At 29.4% G+C, this 12,969-nt stretch overlaps 2 protein-coding genes across 2 annotated transcripts; one reads left to right on the forward strand and one right to left on the reverse strand.

Moving 5' to 3' along the window:
* The first annotated feature begins 337 nt into the window (after window positions 1-337).
* Window positions 338-3,695, forward strand: LOC114425838 (isoflavone 2'-hydroxylase-like). The gene is made up of 3 exons (XM_028392802.1): window positions 338-894; window positions 1,164-1,593; window positions 2,871-3,695. The coding sequence occupies exons 1-3, from the start codon at window positions 428-430 to the stop codon at window positions 3,477-3,479; spliced, it is 1,506 nt and encodes a 501-aa protein (XP_028248603.1). The 5' UTR covers window positions 338-427; the 3' UTR covers window positions 3,480-3,695.
* Window positions 3,696-4,169: 474 nt separating this feature from the next.
* LOC114367290 (isoflavone 2'-hydroxylase-like) lies at window positions 4,170-6,614 on the reverse strand. The gene is made up of 3 exons (XM_028324450.1): window positions 6,071-6,614; window positions 5,473-5,905; window positions 4,170-4,871 (listed from the first exon to the last, which is right to left on the reverse strand). The coding sequence occupies exons 1-3, from the start codon at window positions 6,523-6,525 to the stop codon at window positions 4,263-4,265; spliced, it is 1,497 nt and encodes a 498-aa protein (XP_028180251.1). The 5' UTR covers window positions 6,526-6,614; the 3' UTR covers window positions 4,170-4,262.
* Window positions 6,615-12,969: the final 6,355 nt, after the last annotated feature.

Consider the following 12,969-nt stretch of genomic DNA (forward strand, 5'->3'; position numbering starts at 1 on the left):
TTATGTCAAATTATTGAGATAAATTTTTTTAAACTAGTGCATGAAATGTATATCTAAAAGAAAGAAAAAAAGAAATATGAACACGGTCTAACTGAGAGAATGAGATGTATTGAACAAATTGACTATTCTAATTTATAATCCAGAAATTTATTGGCCTAAAAGACAAATTCATTTAATCAATGCAATTTCGTTAATTAAAAAATGATGGAAAAAAATCCTTCTTATCTATGCTGCCCTTTGAATCTTGAGTTTTGAGATAACATGCATCTTGACTTTGATTTTGAAGCCAGGGTGACGATTGTGATAAGAGAATAAAACGAAAACCTTAACCCTACGATCACCTTATAAACGTAGCTTCACATGGCCAATATTGCACAACTCAAATGCACACATGCAAGGTGATTCAACTATACCCAATTAACTAGCCATGGAAATGTTTCCCTTGTTGCCTTACTTTCTCTTATCATCCCTTGTTTTTCTTCTCACATTCAAGCTATTATTTTCCCAAAGAAGAAAACACAAAAACCTTCCACCAGGTCCACCTCCTCTTCCCATAATCGGCAACCTCAACCTCCTCGAACGCCCCCTCCACCGTTTCTTAACCCGCACTTCAAAAACATACGGCGACATCTTTTCTCTCTGGTTCGGCTCCCGCCTCGCCGTCGTCGTCTCGTCGCCCTCCGCCTTCCAAGAATGTTTCACGAGAAACGACGTCGCCTTGGCGAATCGGCCTCGCTCTCTCTCAGGAAAGCACATCTTCTACAACTACACCACCGTGGGATCCTGCTCCTATGGTGAGCACTGGCGCAACCTCCGCCGCATTACCTCCCTTGACGTCCTCTCCACCCAACGAATCCACTCCTTCTCTGGAATCCGAAAGGACGAAACGGAGAGGTTGATATTTTTTTTTGGCTTAAATATGTTTGAGTTCTCAGATAAATGATCAATCTTTATTTTATGTATCTAATGCAACAAATTTTTTTATTAGAAGCCTAAAACAAAAATTATTTGTTTATGAAAAATCTAAAACATACTTTAACCTTTTTTATGACAAATATTAATTGTTAATTCTTAGATTTTTTTATATAAAAAATTTGAATCTAGAATTTTTTTTTCTTTAATTATTTTTCTTTTCATATCTGAATCAATCTTATAAGTCTCAGGTTTATACGTATGTTGGCCAAGGACTCGTGCATGGACTATGCACACGTGGAGCTGAGTTCCATGTTCCATGACATGACCTATAACAACATGATGAGGATGTTATCAGGGAAGAGGTACTATGGTGATGAGAGTCAGATAAAGGACGTGGAAGAGGCGAAGGAGTTCAGAGAGACGGTGGAGGAGTTGCTGCAAGTTGCGGGGGTGTCTAATAAGGCAGATTATTTGCCCTTTCTTCGGTGGTTCGATTTTCATAACTTGGAGAAGAGGCTCAAGAGTATTAATAAGAGGTTTGATACGTTTTTGGATAAACTCATTCACGAGCAACGCAGCAAGAAGGAGAGAGAGAACACCATGATTGACCATCTTTTACATCTGCAAGAGTCTCAGCCTGAGTATTATACTGATCAGATCATCAAAGGCCTTGTTTTGGTAATTAATGATTTTAAGTATTGCATGTTTTCAGATTATCATAATCTTAAATTACAAGTTTGATCAGGATTTAATTTTGATCATCACTATAAAGATTTTAATATTTTGAATTAATTAGAAATCACCTTTAGATACAATTAATAAGAAATCACCTTTTTCCCTAAAAAAGTAAATAACTAGTGATCACCTTTACAGATAGTCATGAATAAAATGACAACTATATATTGATGGTTAAGATATATTAGAAATTATTTTCTGTCCAAAAAAATATTAAAAATTATTTAATGATGATATAACTACTCAACAAAATTATAAGACTTTGCCATTCAACTCTAACCATTCATTCATGTATAGTTGTATGGTTAAGATTTGCTCCTATCGTCCTCTCTTACAAAAATTCTTCTCATTTGATATGAGAGGTAAAAATGATATTTTATTATTACATTTAGAAAAATAAATAAAAAGGTAATCAATGAGATTATTTTTAATATGAAAAGCTCCCTTAGTTTCTTTCTTAACAAAATTAGAAAAAGAAATTAGGTGTCCCAAATCCAGTTATGACACGATCGAGCTTCATTGAGTTAGGATAAAAAAATAATCCTCATTTAATTTAGGCTCAAATTTTAGAACATAAATCCTATATTTTATCGATAGATACACACATGATTAGTAAGTAATTTTTAATCTTGATTATTAATATATGATTATATGATCCAAATTTTAAGATTTTTATAATTTTTAAATGACAATTGTTCTCACTTAATACACGAATCGCGTGCACATATGATGATTATTATAAAATATATATTGTAAAAAAGTTAACATTATTAGTAGTGTATTCTAATCAAATTCTAAGATTAATTTACAAAAGAATTATAATAAAAATCTCTCTTTTTTTTTATCGGAGAATAAGAAACTTTATCATATAATTCATAAAATTTTATTTTGGTAAAAGACTGTTAAATACTTTGTTACATATATGAAGTCAACTAAATATAATATCTATTTAATTAAGACTTTGATTGTTACTTCAGATTAATCTTATTGTTATTCAATTTTTATAAGATTTATCACAAATAATATTCTAATGACAAATATATATTCATAATTCAACGTATGAAACAGTACAAGTTATATTCTATATTATATTATACATGCTAGAAGAATTTCAAGCCCTATAGAGACAAATCGATCCCTATCACATGCCGTGCTTCACCAATACTGATTTTTTTTTTTCTTTCGAATTTTCAACTTCACATGGTTGACTTGATTTGTAGGCTATGCTCTTTGCTGGAACAGATTCATCAGCAGTGACTTTAGAATGGTCATTATCTAATTTACTGAATCATCCGGAGGTGTTGAAAAAAGCAAGAGATGAATTGGATACTTATGTAGGTCAAGATCGCTTGGTAAATGAATCAGACCTTCCAAACCTATTTTACCTTAAGAAGATCATCCTTGAGACACTTAGGTTGCATCCTCCTGCTCCACTAGCAATACCACACGTGTCTTCAGAAGACATCACCATAGGAGAATTCAATGTTCCACGAGACACTATAGTGATGATTAATATTTGGGCTATGCAGAGAGACCCTTTGGTGTGGAATGAAGCCACATGTTTTAAACCGGAGAGGTTTGATGAAGAAGGTCTGGAGAAAAAGGTAATTGCATTTGGAATGGGAAGAAGGGCTTGTCCAGGAGAAGGTTTAGCCTTGCAGAACGTTGGCTTGACTTTGGGATTGTTAATTCAGTGCTTTGACTGGAAAAGAGTGAATGAGGAAGAGATTGATATGAGGGAGGCAAATTGGTTCACTTTGTCAAGGTTAACTCCATTGAATGCCATGTGCAAAGCCCGTCCACTCGTGAACAAGATTAATCTGAAGTAATTAATTAATTAATACTATATCTGGTTGCCTTGTGTGTGGATCTATAATGAGGTGTAATGTTTAATTATCAGTATTTAATTAGTCGTGTCCTTATATACGTGTTGAAATTGATAATATATTTGTCACGTACAACGCCAACTAGTGGATATATATGCCTCAATATCTTATATATTGTCCGGTTTTACTCGAATAAAGTAAAATTTCTGTATTTTTTAATGCCTAGAATTTTTAAAGTTGGATGGTTATATAATTAATGTGAGTCATTAATTAAAAAACATTAAATTATAATTTTGACCTGCTATAATTATAAATCTACCATTTTAATTTTCTATTTTAAAATCAAAACATTTAACTCGCTTGTTTTTCAAAATAAGCAACCATCCAAAGTAAAATTTATATACTAAATATTTTTTAATTTATAAATTATGATAATTTGAAAAAAATTAATAACTCTTGACTAATAATACATAAAAATAATATTAATAACTTTTCAGTTCAATTTTTATTAAGATATTTTTTATTGTTTATTTTATTTAAATTATTTTTACATAATTAACAGTTAAGTAATGAGGAATTAAACTTATAATTTAACCTATGTACATTTTTTATTTGAGAAATCCATGCTACATACAATATTAGTATTAACGTAGTTAGAACTTATACATTGCAAATATCATCGATCAATTTGAATTTGTATATACGGGCACCACTAATTAAATACTGAAAATTAAATATTACACTTCATCGAAGATCCAAATACAACACAAATAAATACAATATTTTTTATTTCAAATTAATCTTGTTGATGAGTGGTCGGGCTTTACACATGGCCTTCAATGGAATTAACCTTGACAAAGTGAACCAATTTGCCTCTGTCATGTCAACTTCTTCCTCACTTACTCGTTTCCAGTCATAGCATTGAATTAATAATCCCAAAGTCAAGCCAACATTCTGCATAGCCAGAGTTTCTCCTGGACAAGCCCTTCTTCCCATCCCAAATGAAACCAACTTTTTCTCCAATCCCTCTTCATCAAATCTCTCTGGTTTAAAACATGTGGGTTCATTCCACAATAGAGGGTCTCTTTGCATAGCCCAAATATTAACCATCACTATGGTGTCTCGTGGAATGTTGAATTCTTTAATAGTGATGTCATCTAAGGACACGTGTGGTATTGCAAGTGGAGCATGAGGGTATAACCTAAGTGTCTCAAGGATAATCTTCCTAAGGTAAGGCAAATTTGGAAGGTCTGACTCATTTACTAAGCGTTCTTGACCTACTTGAGTGTCTAATTCATCTCTTACTTTCATCAATACTTTTGGGTGATTTAATAAATTAGATAATGACCACTCTAAAGTTACAGCTGACGAATCTGTTCCAGCAAAAAGCATAGCCTGCAATGCAAGTTAACCATATGAAGTGAAAAAAAAATATGATTTCACAATATTGGGTGAAGCATAGCATGTGATTAGGATCAATTTTTTCGTATAAGGCTAGATGCCATCTTACTAGCATGCATAATTCATAAAATGGGTTTAGTTCTGATACATATTGTTAATATCTTTAATAGATACTTTGCATTGATAACAAATTAACTCAAAATCTTATAAAAACTAAACAATAAAAGCATAATCAAAGAGTTAGTATTTTCGTATTAATTTGCCCTATTGTATATATAGAATTAATTTTGATGTAATTAATGGAGTGCCAAATAATTTTTCATTAAAATAAAATTATACTCATATAATTTATTTGATAAAAACTTTTAATTAATATAACAAAAAATTACGAATTAAATCTAGTAAAACAATGTAAAAATAATATTCCTATTCACCAATATAAACCGATTCTTCGTACACACACTATCATTAATCCTCTTCATATATACTTTTATAATAATAAAAAAAAACAAAATTCATTATTAATAGAAATCTATAATTTGTAGGGATTTAAACCTATATATGAAATTTCGAAAACAGTACTGAAAATCATTACCAAAATAAGCCCTTTGATTATCTTATCAGTATAATACTCCGGCTGTGACTCTTGCAGATTTAGAAGATGGTCAATCATGGTATTCTCTCTCTGCTTCTTCTTGCTGCGTTGCTCGTGAATGAGTTTATCCAAAAACGTGTCAAACCTCTTATGAATACTCTTGAGCTTCTTCTCCAAGTTCTGAAAATCGAACCACCGAAGGAATGGCAAGTAATCTGACTTGTTGGACACCCCCGTGAGTTGCAGCATCTCCGCCACCGTCTCTCTGAACTCCTTCGCTTCTTCCACGTCCTTTATCTGACTCTCATCACCGTAGTACCTCTTCCCCGATATCATCCTCATCATGTTGTTGTAGGTCAGGTCATGGAACATGGAACCTAGCTCCACGTGTGCATAGTCCATGCACGAGTCCTTGGCCAAGATACGTATCAACCTGAGAGTTATAAGATTGATTTAATGATAAAATAAAATCATATTCATCCATTTAAAAACACTAACAACTAATAACTAATAAAAACTAATAAAAACTAATTACAACATTAACCTTAAAAAAACAAAAATTAACAATTAACATTTATTGATAAAAAAATATATTAACCTTTCTGTTTCGTCCTTTCGGATTCCGGTGAAGGAGTGGATGCGTTGAGTTGAGAGAACGTCGAGGGCGATTATGCGGCGGAGGTTGCGCCAGTGCTCACCGTAGGAGGAGGACCCTACGGTGGTGTAGTTGTAGAAGATGTGCTTTCCGGAGAGGGAGCGAGGCCGGTTTGCCAAGACGACGTCATTTTTGGTGAAGCATTCTTGGAAGGCGGAGGGCGATGCAATGACGACAGCGAGACGGGAACCGAACCAGAGAGAAAAGATGTTGCCGTGTGTTTTTGACATGCGTTGGAAAAAACGGTGGAGAGGGTTTTCGAGGAGGTTGAGGTTTCCGATTATGGGAAGAGGAGGTGGACCTGGTGGCAGGTTTTTGTATTTTCTTCTTTGGAATAAAAGCTTGAATGTGAGAATGAAAGCAAGGGAATAGAGAAAGCAAGGCAACAAGGGAAACATTTCGACGGCTGGTTATTGCACTAGCTTTGGTTGAGATTATGGAGATTGCAAAGTATTTATTGGGTGTGGTTGAATCAACATGCATGCATGTGAGAATTTGAGTTATGCAATGTTTGCCATGTTAAGCAAGGCTTATATGGTGAGTGTTGAGTAGGGTTTACTTTTGAGGAATTTGTTTTATCTTAAATCATCACCTGTGCATGGCTCGAAAATCTAAGTCAACACACACCCTCTCTCAAAAGCCTAGCTAGATTCAGAGTACCAAAACAAAAATATTTAGATGTATAAAAAGAAAAGCCAAGATTCATGAGATGGCAACATAAACCAGCAGGGTTGCCTTCATTTTTTTTAATTAACATCGCTAATGGATTTATCTTTTTAAACCTATTTACTCTTAATTATATTATAAATTAAATAAACATTTTGAAAGAACACTCCCCATGAATTAAACATATGCTCTTTATTTTCTTTCTTTTCTTTTTTATTGTAATTTTACACACTACCTATATCAATTGTTTATTTTTTTTAATTTATTTCTATTATCTTTATTTCTAAATTGAAATCCAACAGTTTTTTTTTAAATAATATCAATATTAAAATTAACTTCATAACACAATTCGAATTATTTATTGTAAATTCAAACTATATTTTATATATTTAAATATATTAAGTTATTATTATGAATTTTAATGGTTTAAAAATAAACAATGTAGTGAGTAAAATAGTAGTTTAAGTAGATGGAGTTATCGAAATTTGAAAGCAAACTCACCAAATTCTACGTCGTTTATTTTTTTTATTTACAAAATTAAATGAATTTATTTTTCTGGTTCTACGTGCATGCACATGCTTTGATCAGGTCCCATGATATACGGAAACAAATATGAAAACAGGTGTTCTAGCTGAACGAACATGACAATCTGTTGTGTGTGTTTTGTAATTTATTGGTTTAAAAGAGTCTAACAGATCAACCTGGCATTTTTTTTTCTGTATATTAATTTGCATATTGTGATGTTATATATTCTTGGCTAGGGTTTTCTGTGAATGTGGAAAAATTTATTTTCTCACGCCTTCTTATACGAGCGAAGACTAAAAAATATAGGAAGATCTGCAACATGAGTTGGCTAATTAAGCAAGAACGGTGTACTTTTTAGTTATAGTGATTGATAAAAAGGATAAGGTATAATATCCTTGAAATGCCAGATACAGAACTTGGGGACCGCTAGTAAGACTTGCTTCATTTGAATGCGATATACAAGAACCAGGGGAACACGAACTTGGGGAACGTGAAATGCAAGTAGTTCAGTTGGAAATTTGGAATCAAATGAACCAGTTGACATGCATGTCATCCCATCCAAGTAGTAATTGATTAAAGATTAAAAATGTAATTTTAATTTTCTTATTTTTTTAAATTTGTATTTTTAGTTCTTCCATTTTTAATTAAAACATTTCATCTTCACTTTTAACAAAATTATGATTTTTAATTTAATTTTTTAATTAAGACATTTTATCATTCATTTTTTAAAAATTTATAATTTTAGTTCTTGAAGTTAATTAAGTTAATTTTAAACTTTAATTTATATATTATGTAAATATTGACAGACAACTATTTATTTATTATACACATCACAAATATATTTTTAAAATTATTTAATTCCTAACATGCTTAATTTATTAAAAACAAAATTAAAAAATAAGTCGTTAACAAATTTAAAATTGATCAAGGAAATTAAAATCGTATATTTTTTAAAAATAAATGATAAAATGTCTCAATTAAAAAATAAGATGAATAAAATTATAGATTTTTAAAAGTAAAAAACGAAATATCTTCATTAAAAAATAAATAGATTAAAATCACATATTTAAAAAAGTAGAAGACATTTTAATCTTGATTAAAATAAGTAGAATAGGCGACTAGCTAATCCGGCTATGAGTTCGATTTCAAGTTGAACTGATCTAACCGGATTTCATATTGCTTGTAGTTCATTGTGTCATTTAGCATTTTTCTAATCTCAAATAGATTTAGATTTAAATATCATATTAATTATTATTAATTAGAATATATAGTAAACTTTATATTGACATTAATATCATGTATATTAAAATTGATGATTTTTGCAAAATTTATTTTAAAAACTATATTTTCATATCCTATAAGGAAAATGATAATCAGTACAAAGGATATAAGTACGAATCCACATGAATTTTAAATAAGGTAAATTTATTGGATTAAACTAATACTCTCTCTTTCCTGAAATGTTATCCAACACTTTGGTTATTATTATATTCGTAAAAATTTGCACACCTGATTTTCGTACTAAATAGCACCTCTGATCCTATAATAGTGTTCTAAATGAGCACTACTATATTGTACAAAAAATAAAAACACGAAATGCACGAATCGGTTGCTATATTGTAGTCAAGTAGGTTCAGTTTGATGGAAAATACGGAGGTAAATGTATTATAATTTTGGCCATATGCATTTTTGTGTTGGTTCGTATAATATATAAAAGTTTTGTAATGTTTAGTATTTTCTATTTTATGTTGTTATATTAGAAAAATTAGTTGAGTTGAATTCTGGAAAATACCAAGGTGATGATACGTCTCAAGGCTTACAGATAATTTATTATTAAAAAAAATAAAAATAAAAATTTACATTGATTAAAGATAATATGATAAATTATATAAGTCAAAAAATTCTTATCTTAAAACTAGTTAATTTTTTAAGATTAAATTAAAAATTTAATCTCACATTTTAAAATGATATTAAAGTATATTCTAAATTTATATATTAATGGATCGCTCTTACTGTTTCATCTACACACCAAACCAAAAAATATTATGTGTGGGATTTTTGTAGCTAGGTTAAACTAGACCTAAACCTAAATTTTAAGACCCACCAACAACTTAGATCGATAGTGGACTTTGAATCCACGTACTTGCATAATATAATTTTGATCCTTACATACAAACCTTTATTGGCTCCATTTTAAATTTTACACTTTTAGTTTATTAAATATTTATATTTTTATTATAAAAGAATTCATTAATTGTCCGTTAGACAATTCAAATTTTAATTTTTTAAAATATGTAACATTTATCATAATAAAAAAAATGTAACATTTTTTTAACTCCGTGCATCACAAGGTGTCAATAATATAATTTTATATATGATAAATGATCAATCGTTAATTTTAACATATAAGAAAGTTAATCAAACAAAAAACATTTGTTTTTAGTAAGTCATATATTGATGAACTGCTTAAAACTTTTACCTTATATGTTTCCTCAAATTTATTTGATCCTGGAGCAGGACGTATTGCATTGTATTATATTGCATAAAAAAAAAGTGTAACTATAAGGAAAAGATAATCAGTGTATCTAGAAGACTATATAGGATATGAAAATTCTTAGCCAAAAGGTCCAAAAAAGCCATGAAAGTACAAATATTAGTCCGTTTCTTTTAACGTGTTTTCACAGCTCAACCGCTTATTCCTTATATTTGCAGCTATATTATTATTATTATTATGATGGAGTATGATATCCTCATAATTAAGTCACAGGACTAATTCTCCAAAGTGTAAATATCACCGAAATAGAATTTATCTTTTTCAACAAAGTTTTCTCCATACACACGATTAAAAAATGCATCTAAATTATTTATATCAATAACTAACAAGAATATGATGAAACCCCCCAAAAAATAACAAATAATCATGAGTGACTTAATGTTAAATAATATTTAGGTTTCACCAAATTAGCTTTCACCAAATTAGCTTTCACTCACTGGATACTATTTTTACATATATAAGAATGCTTAATAAACCGTTATGAAGAAAAATAAAAATACTTGATTTATACTTGATTTATACTGTTTCACTCAACAATAAATGGTTGCACTAATCAAAACTTGATTATAAAACAAGTATTTTAATTTGTCACTCTTGACTTCACAAGTATTCCTAATACCACTTTTAGTATCTTCTTAGAGTCCCCTTAAATCTAAGAAACCTAAATATTATTTAACATTAAGTCACTCATGATTTTCACAAACAAAAGTTTGGATGAATACAAGTATTCTTGATACTCAATGAGTGAATAAATAATTAAGTACAAATACAAAATAACTTTGCTTAACAAAGAGTAAACTAATGAAAACTGTATTATCAATCATCTGGTGATTTCAGTAGGGTTTTGTTTCAAATATTTTGTTGCTTTCTTGTAAGATTTTTAATCAAAAACTTCCTAGATGAATGAAGATGACCTTTAATAGATTTCAGCGAAAGATCTTTTACCGGATGAGTGTCAATTTCATGAAAAGATCATTGTCTCACACTAAAGGATAAGGCGACATGTCATATGTTCTGATTAAAGAGAAATGAATCATAGTACAAACAATGGAATGTGCTTCTTGTTTGTAGCAAAAGTGACCTTTAAGAGAAGATTCTGTGAAAACCTTTTATATTCTTCTATATTGTCATTTTCTTAAATTCAAACATTAGTAATTTAAAATAAAGAGATACAAATTAAATTCATATAAAATAGAATACATACACTTTCTTTTTTCGTCATTCTCAATCTTTTTGAGTTTCTTTGATACGGAAAGCACGAGTTGACTAAAAGACAATATATAATGTTAATTTTTACAAGGATGGATCCTGTGATTTTAGGGTGTTGGATACTAGATAATACAAAATATTGTCTCTTGAATCGTGGACGGCATTGAATATTGATGAAACGAATGACCATCCAAACCTAACAGTAATAATAATTTTTATTATGATAATTATATCAATTTATATATTATATTAATATACATTTTCATTTTACTATTTGAAAATATGCTTTATAAATCATTTTTTAAAAAATATAATTTAAATGTTATTTTATAGATCGTATATATACATTGATAATATGTATATTGTTAATCAAACGGCCAGAAAAACTCAAGAAAGGGTGAGTTAAGTCTTATAAACTTTTTTTCCCCTAAAATGTAAAATTCCAAATAAAAATCAAAGTTGAACTGAAATAAGTATGATAGAAAGAGTTGTCGCAATCAGGGTCACAGCGGGAGACGAAAAACAATTTGAAACTAGAGAAGTTATCACTATAGTTTATCAAGAGGATAAAAAACATTTTTGGAAAGAAAATGGACTTTGGAATAAATTTGAGTGTGTGATAAGAGAACTATTAGTTTGATAGTGCAATTATGAGTTATGAGTGAAGAATTGATTGTTGCACTTGCACCAGAGAAAAGGGAACTATGTGTGTGATAGTGAAGTTATGAGTGATGCAATATGTGGTATGCGAGCCAGCTTTATATAACACTTGAGTCATAACGTGCCGTCAAACCCGCAGTGTTTTTTAGTACAATGTTTAGCAGCCCTTTTTTTATAATATTCGTATAGTTTTAGATTATTTTACTCAATTTTTGTCTAGCAGAATAGCAGCCCTTTTTTATTATCAATTATCATGTACTTTTATACATTTTTTAATGTGGTTTGTTTTCAATTATTACGATGAAACCGTAATAAATTTTGATGTCGATGAATAAAAATGAAAAGCAAATTAAATAAAAATTCAAGAAATTGAGGCCTAAAATAAAAATTAAAATTAAAATTGATATGTGGGATTTTTTAACAAATACGAGATACTTTTTTCCTTTAAAATTTAATAACTAATATTTTTTTATTTGTAAGATTAAAGTTTGAGTTTTAATTGTTTTACTTTTAAGTTAATCCTGAGGAAAAAAAAATAAAAAAGTGTTTTGTTTTGTTCAAAAGTGAATTATGTATTGGAAAAGTATTGACACCCCACAAACTCGTTGGTCATAAAAGATGGTTACCTCTAATTAATTAAAAAAATCATTTAACTTTTAAAGTATTTATTTCATCCTAATATTTTTTTATGGGTAAGCTTAAAGTTTGAGTTTTAATTCTTTTACTCTTAAGTCAATCTTGAGGAAAAACAAACAAAAAAGTGTTTTTGAGTTCAAAAGTCAATTATGTATAGGAAAAGTATTGATACAAGTATTAGACACCCCACAAACGTTTGTCATAAAAGATGGTTACCTCTAATTAATTAAGAAAATTATTTTTAACTTTTAAAATATTTATTTCACCTTATAATAAAATAACTATAAAATAACTATGGCAAATTTTTTTTAATGGGAATCAGATTTTATTATTATTTTTGGAAAATAGAGTTAATGTTTTATAATTTTTTTTATGCTTACTAGATATAGGATTTCTGTCCATACGTCTCAAGATATAAAATTGACAGAAATGTGTACCCAAATCAATTTTTTGAAGCAAATAAATTTATTGTAATTTAATATATTTATTTTATTGCAATTAGAATTGGGGAAAATGGTAAATGCCAGTCACAATAGTAAGATGCTCTATAATTATTAACTCTATTGAACACATTAACTCTAGTAAGATGCAA

The sequence above is a fragment of the Glycine soja genome, chromosome 9, assembly GCF_004193775.1.
Source record: "Glycine soja cultivar W05 chromosome 9, ASM419377v2, whole genome shotgun sequence".
In the NCBI taxonomy this organism is placed as follows: Eukaryota; Viridiplantae; Streptophyta; class Magnoliopsida; order Fabales; family Fabaceae; genus Glycine; species Glycine soja.

What these genes read in the sequence shown, in the direction of transcription:
- LOC114425838 (XM_028392802.1), top strand. Translation starts at nt 428, where the DNA reads ATGGAAATGTTTCCCTTGTTGCCTTACTTTCTCTTATCATCCCTTGTT. An exon ending in CGAAAGGACGAAACGGAGAG is followed by an intron (nt 895 to 1,163) that starts GTTGATATTTTT and finishes TATAAGTCTCAG; the next exon opens with GTTTATACGTATGTTGGCCA. An exon ending in TCATCAAAGGCCTTGTTTTG is followed by an intron (nt 1,594 to 2,870) that starts GTAATTAATGAT and finishes CTTGATTTGTAG; the next exon opens with GCTATGCTCTTTGCTGGAAC.
- LOC114367290 (XM_028324450.1), bottom strand. Translation starts at nt 6,525, where the DNA reads ATGTTTCCCTTGTTGCCTTGCTTTCTCTATTCCCTTGCTTTCATTCTC. An exon ending in CGAAAGGACGAAACAGAAAG is followed by an intron (nt 5,906 to 6,070) that starts GTTAATATATTT and finishes TATAACTCTCAG; the next exon opens with GTTGATACGTATCTTGGCCA. An exon ending in TAATCAAAGGGCTTATTTTG is followed by an intron (nt 4,872 to 5,472) that starts GTAATGATTTTC and finishes CTTGCATTGCAG; the next exon opens with GCTATGCTTTTTGCTGGAAC.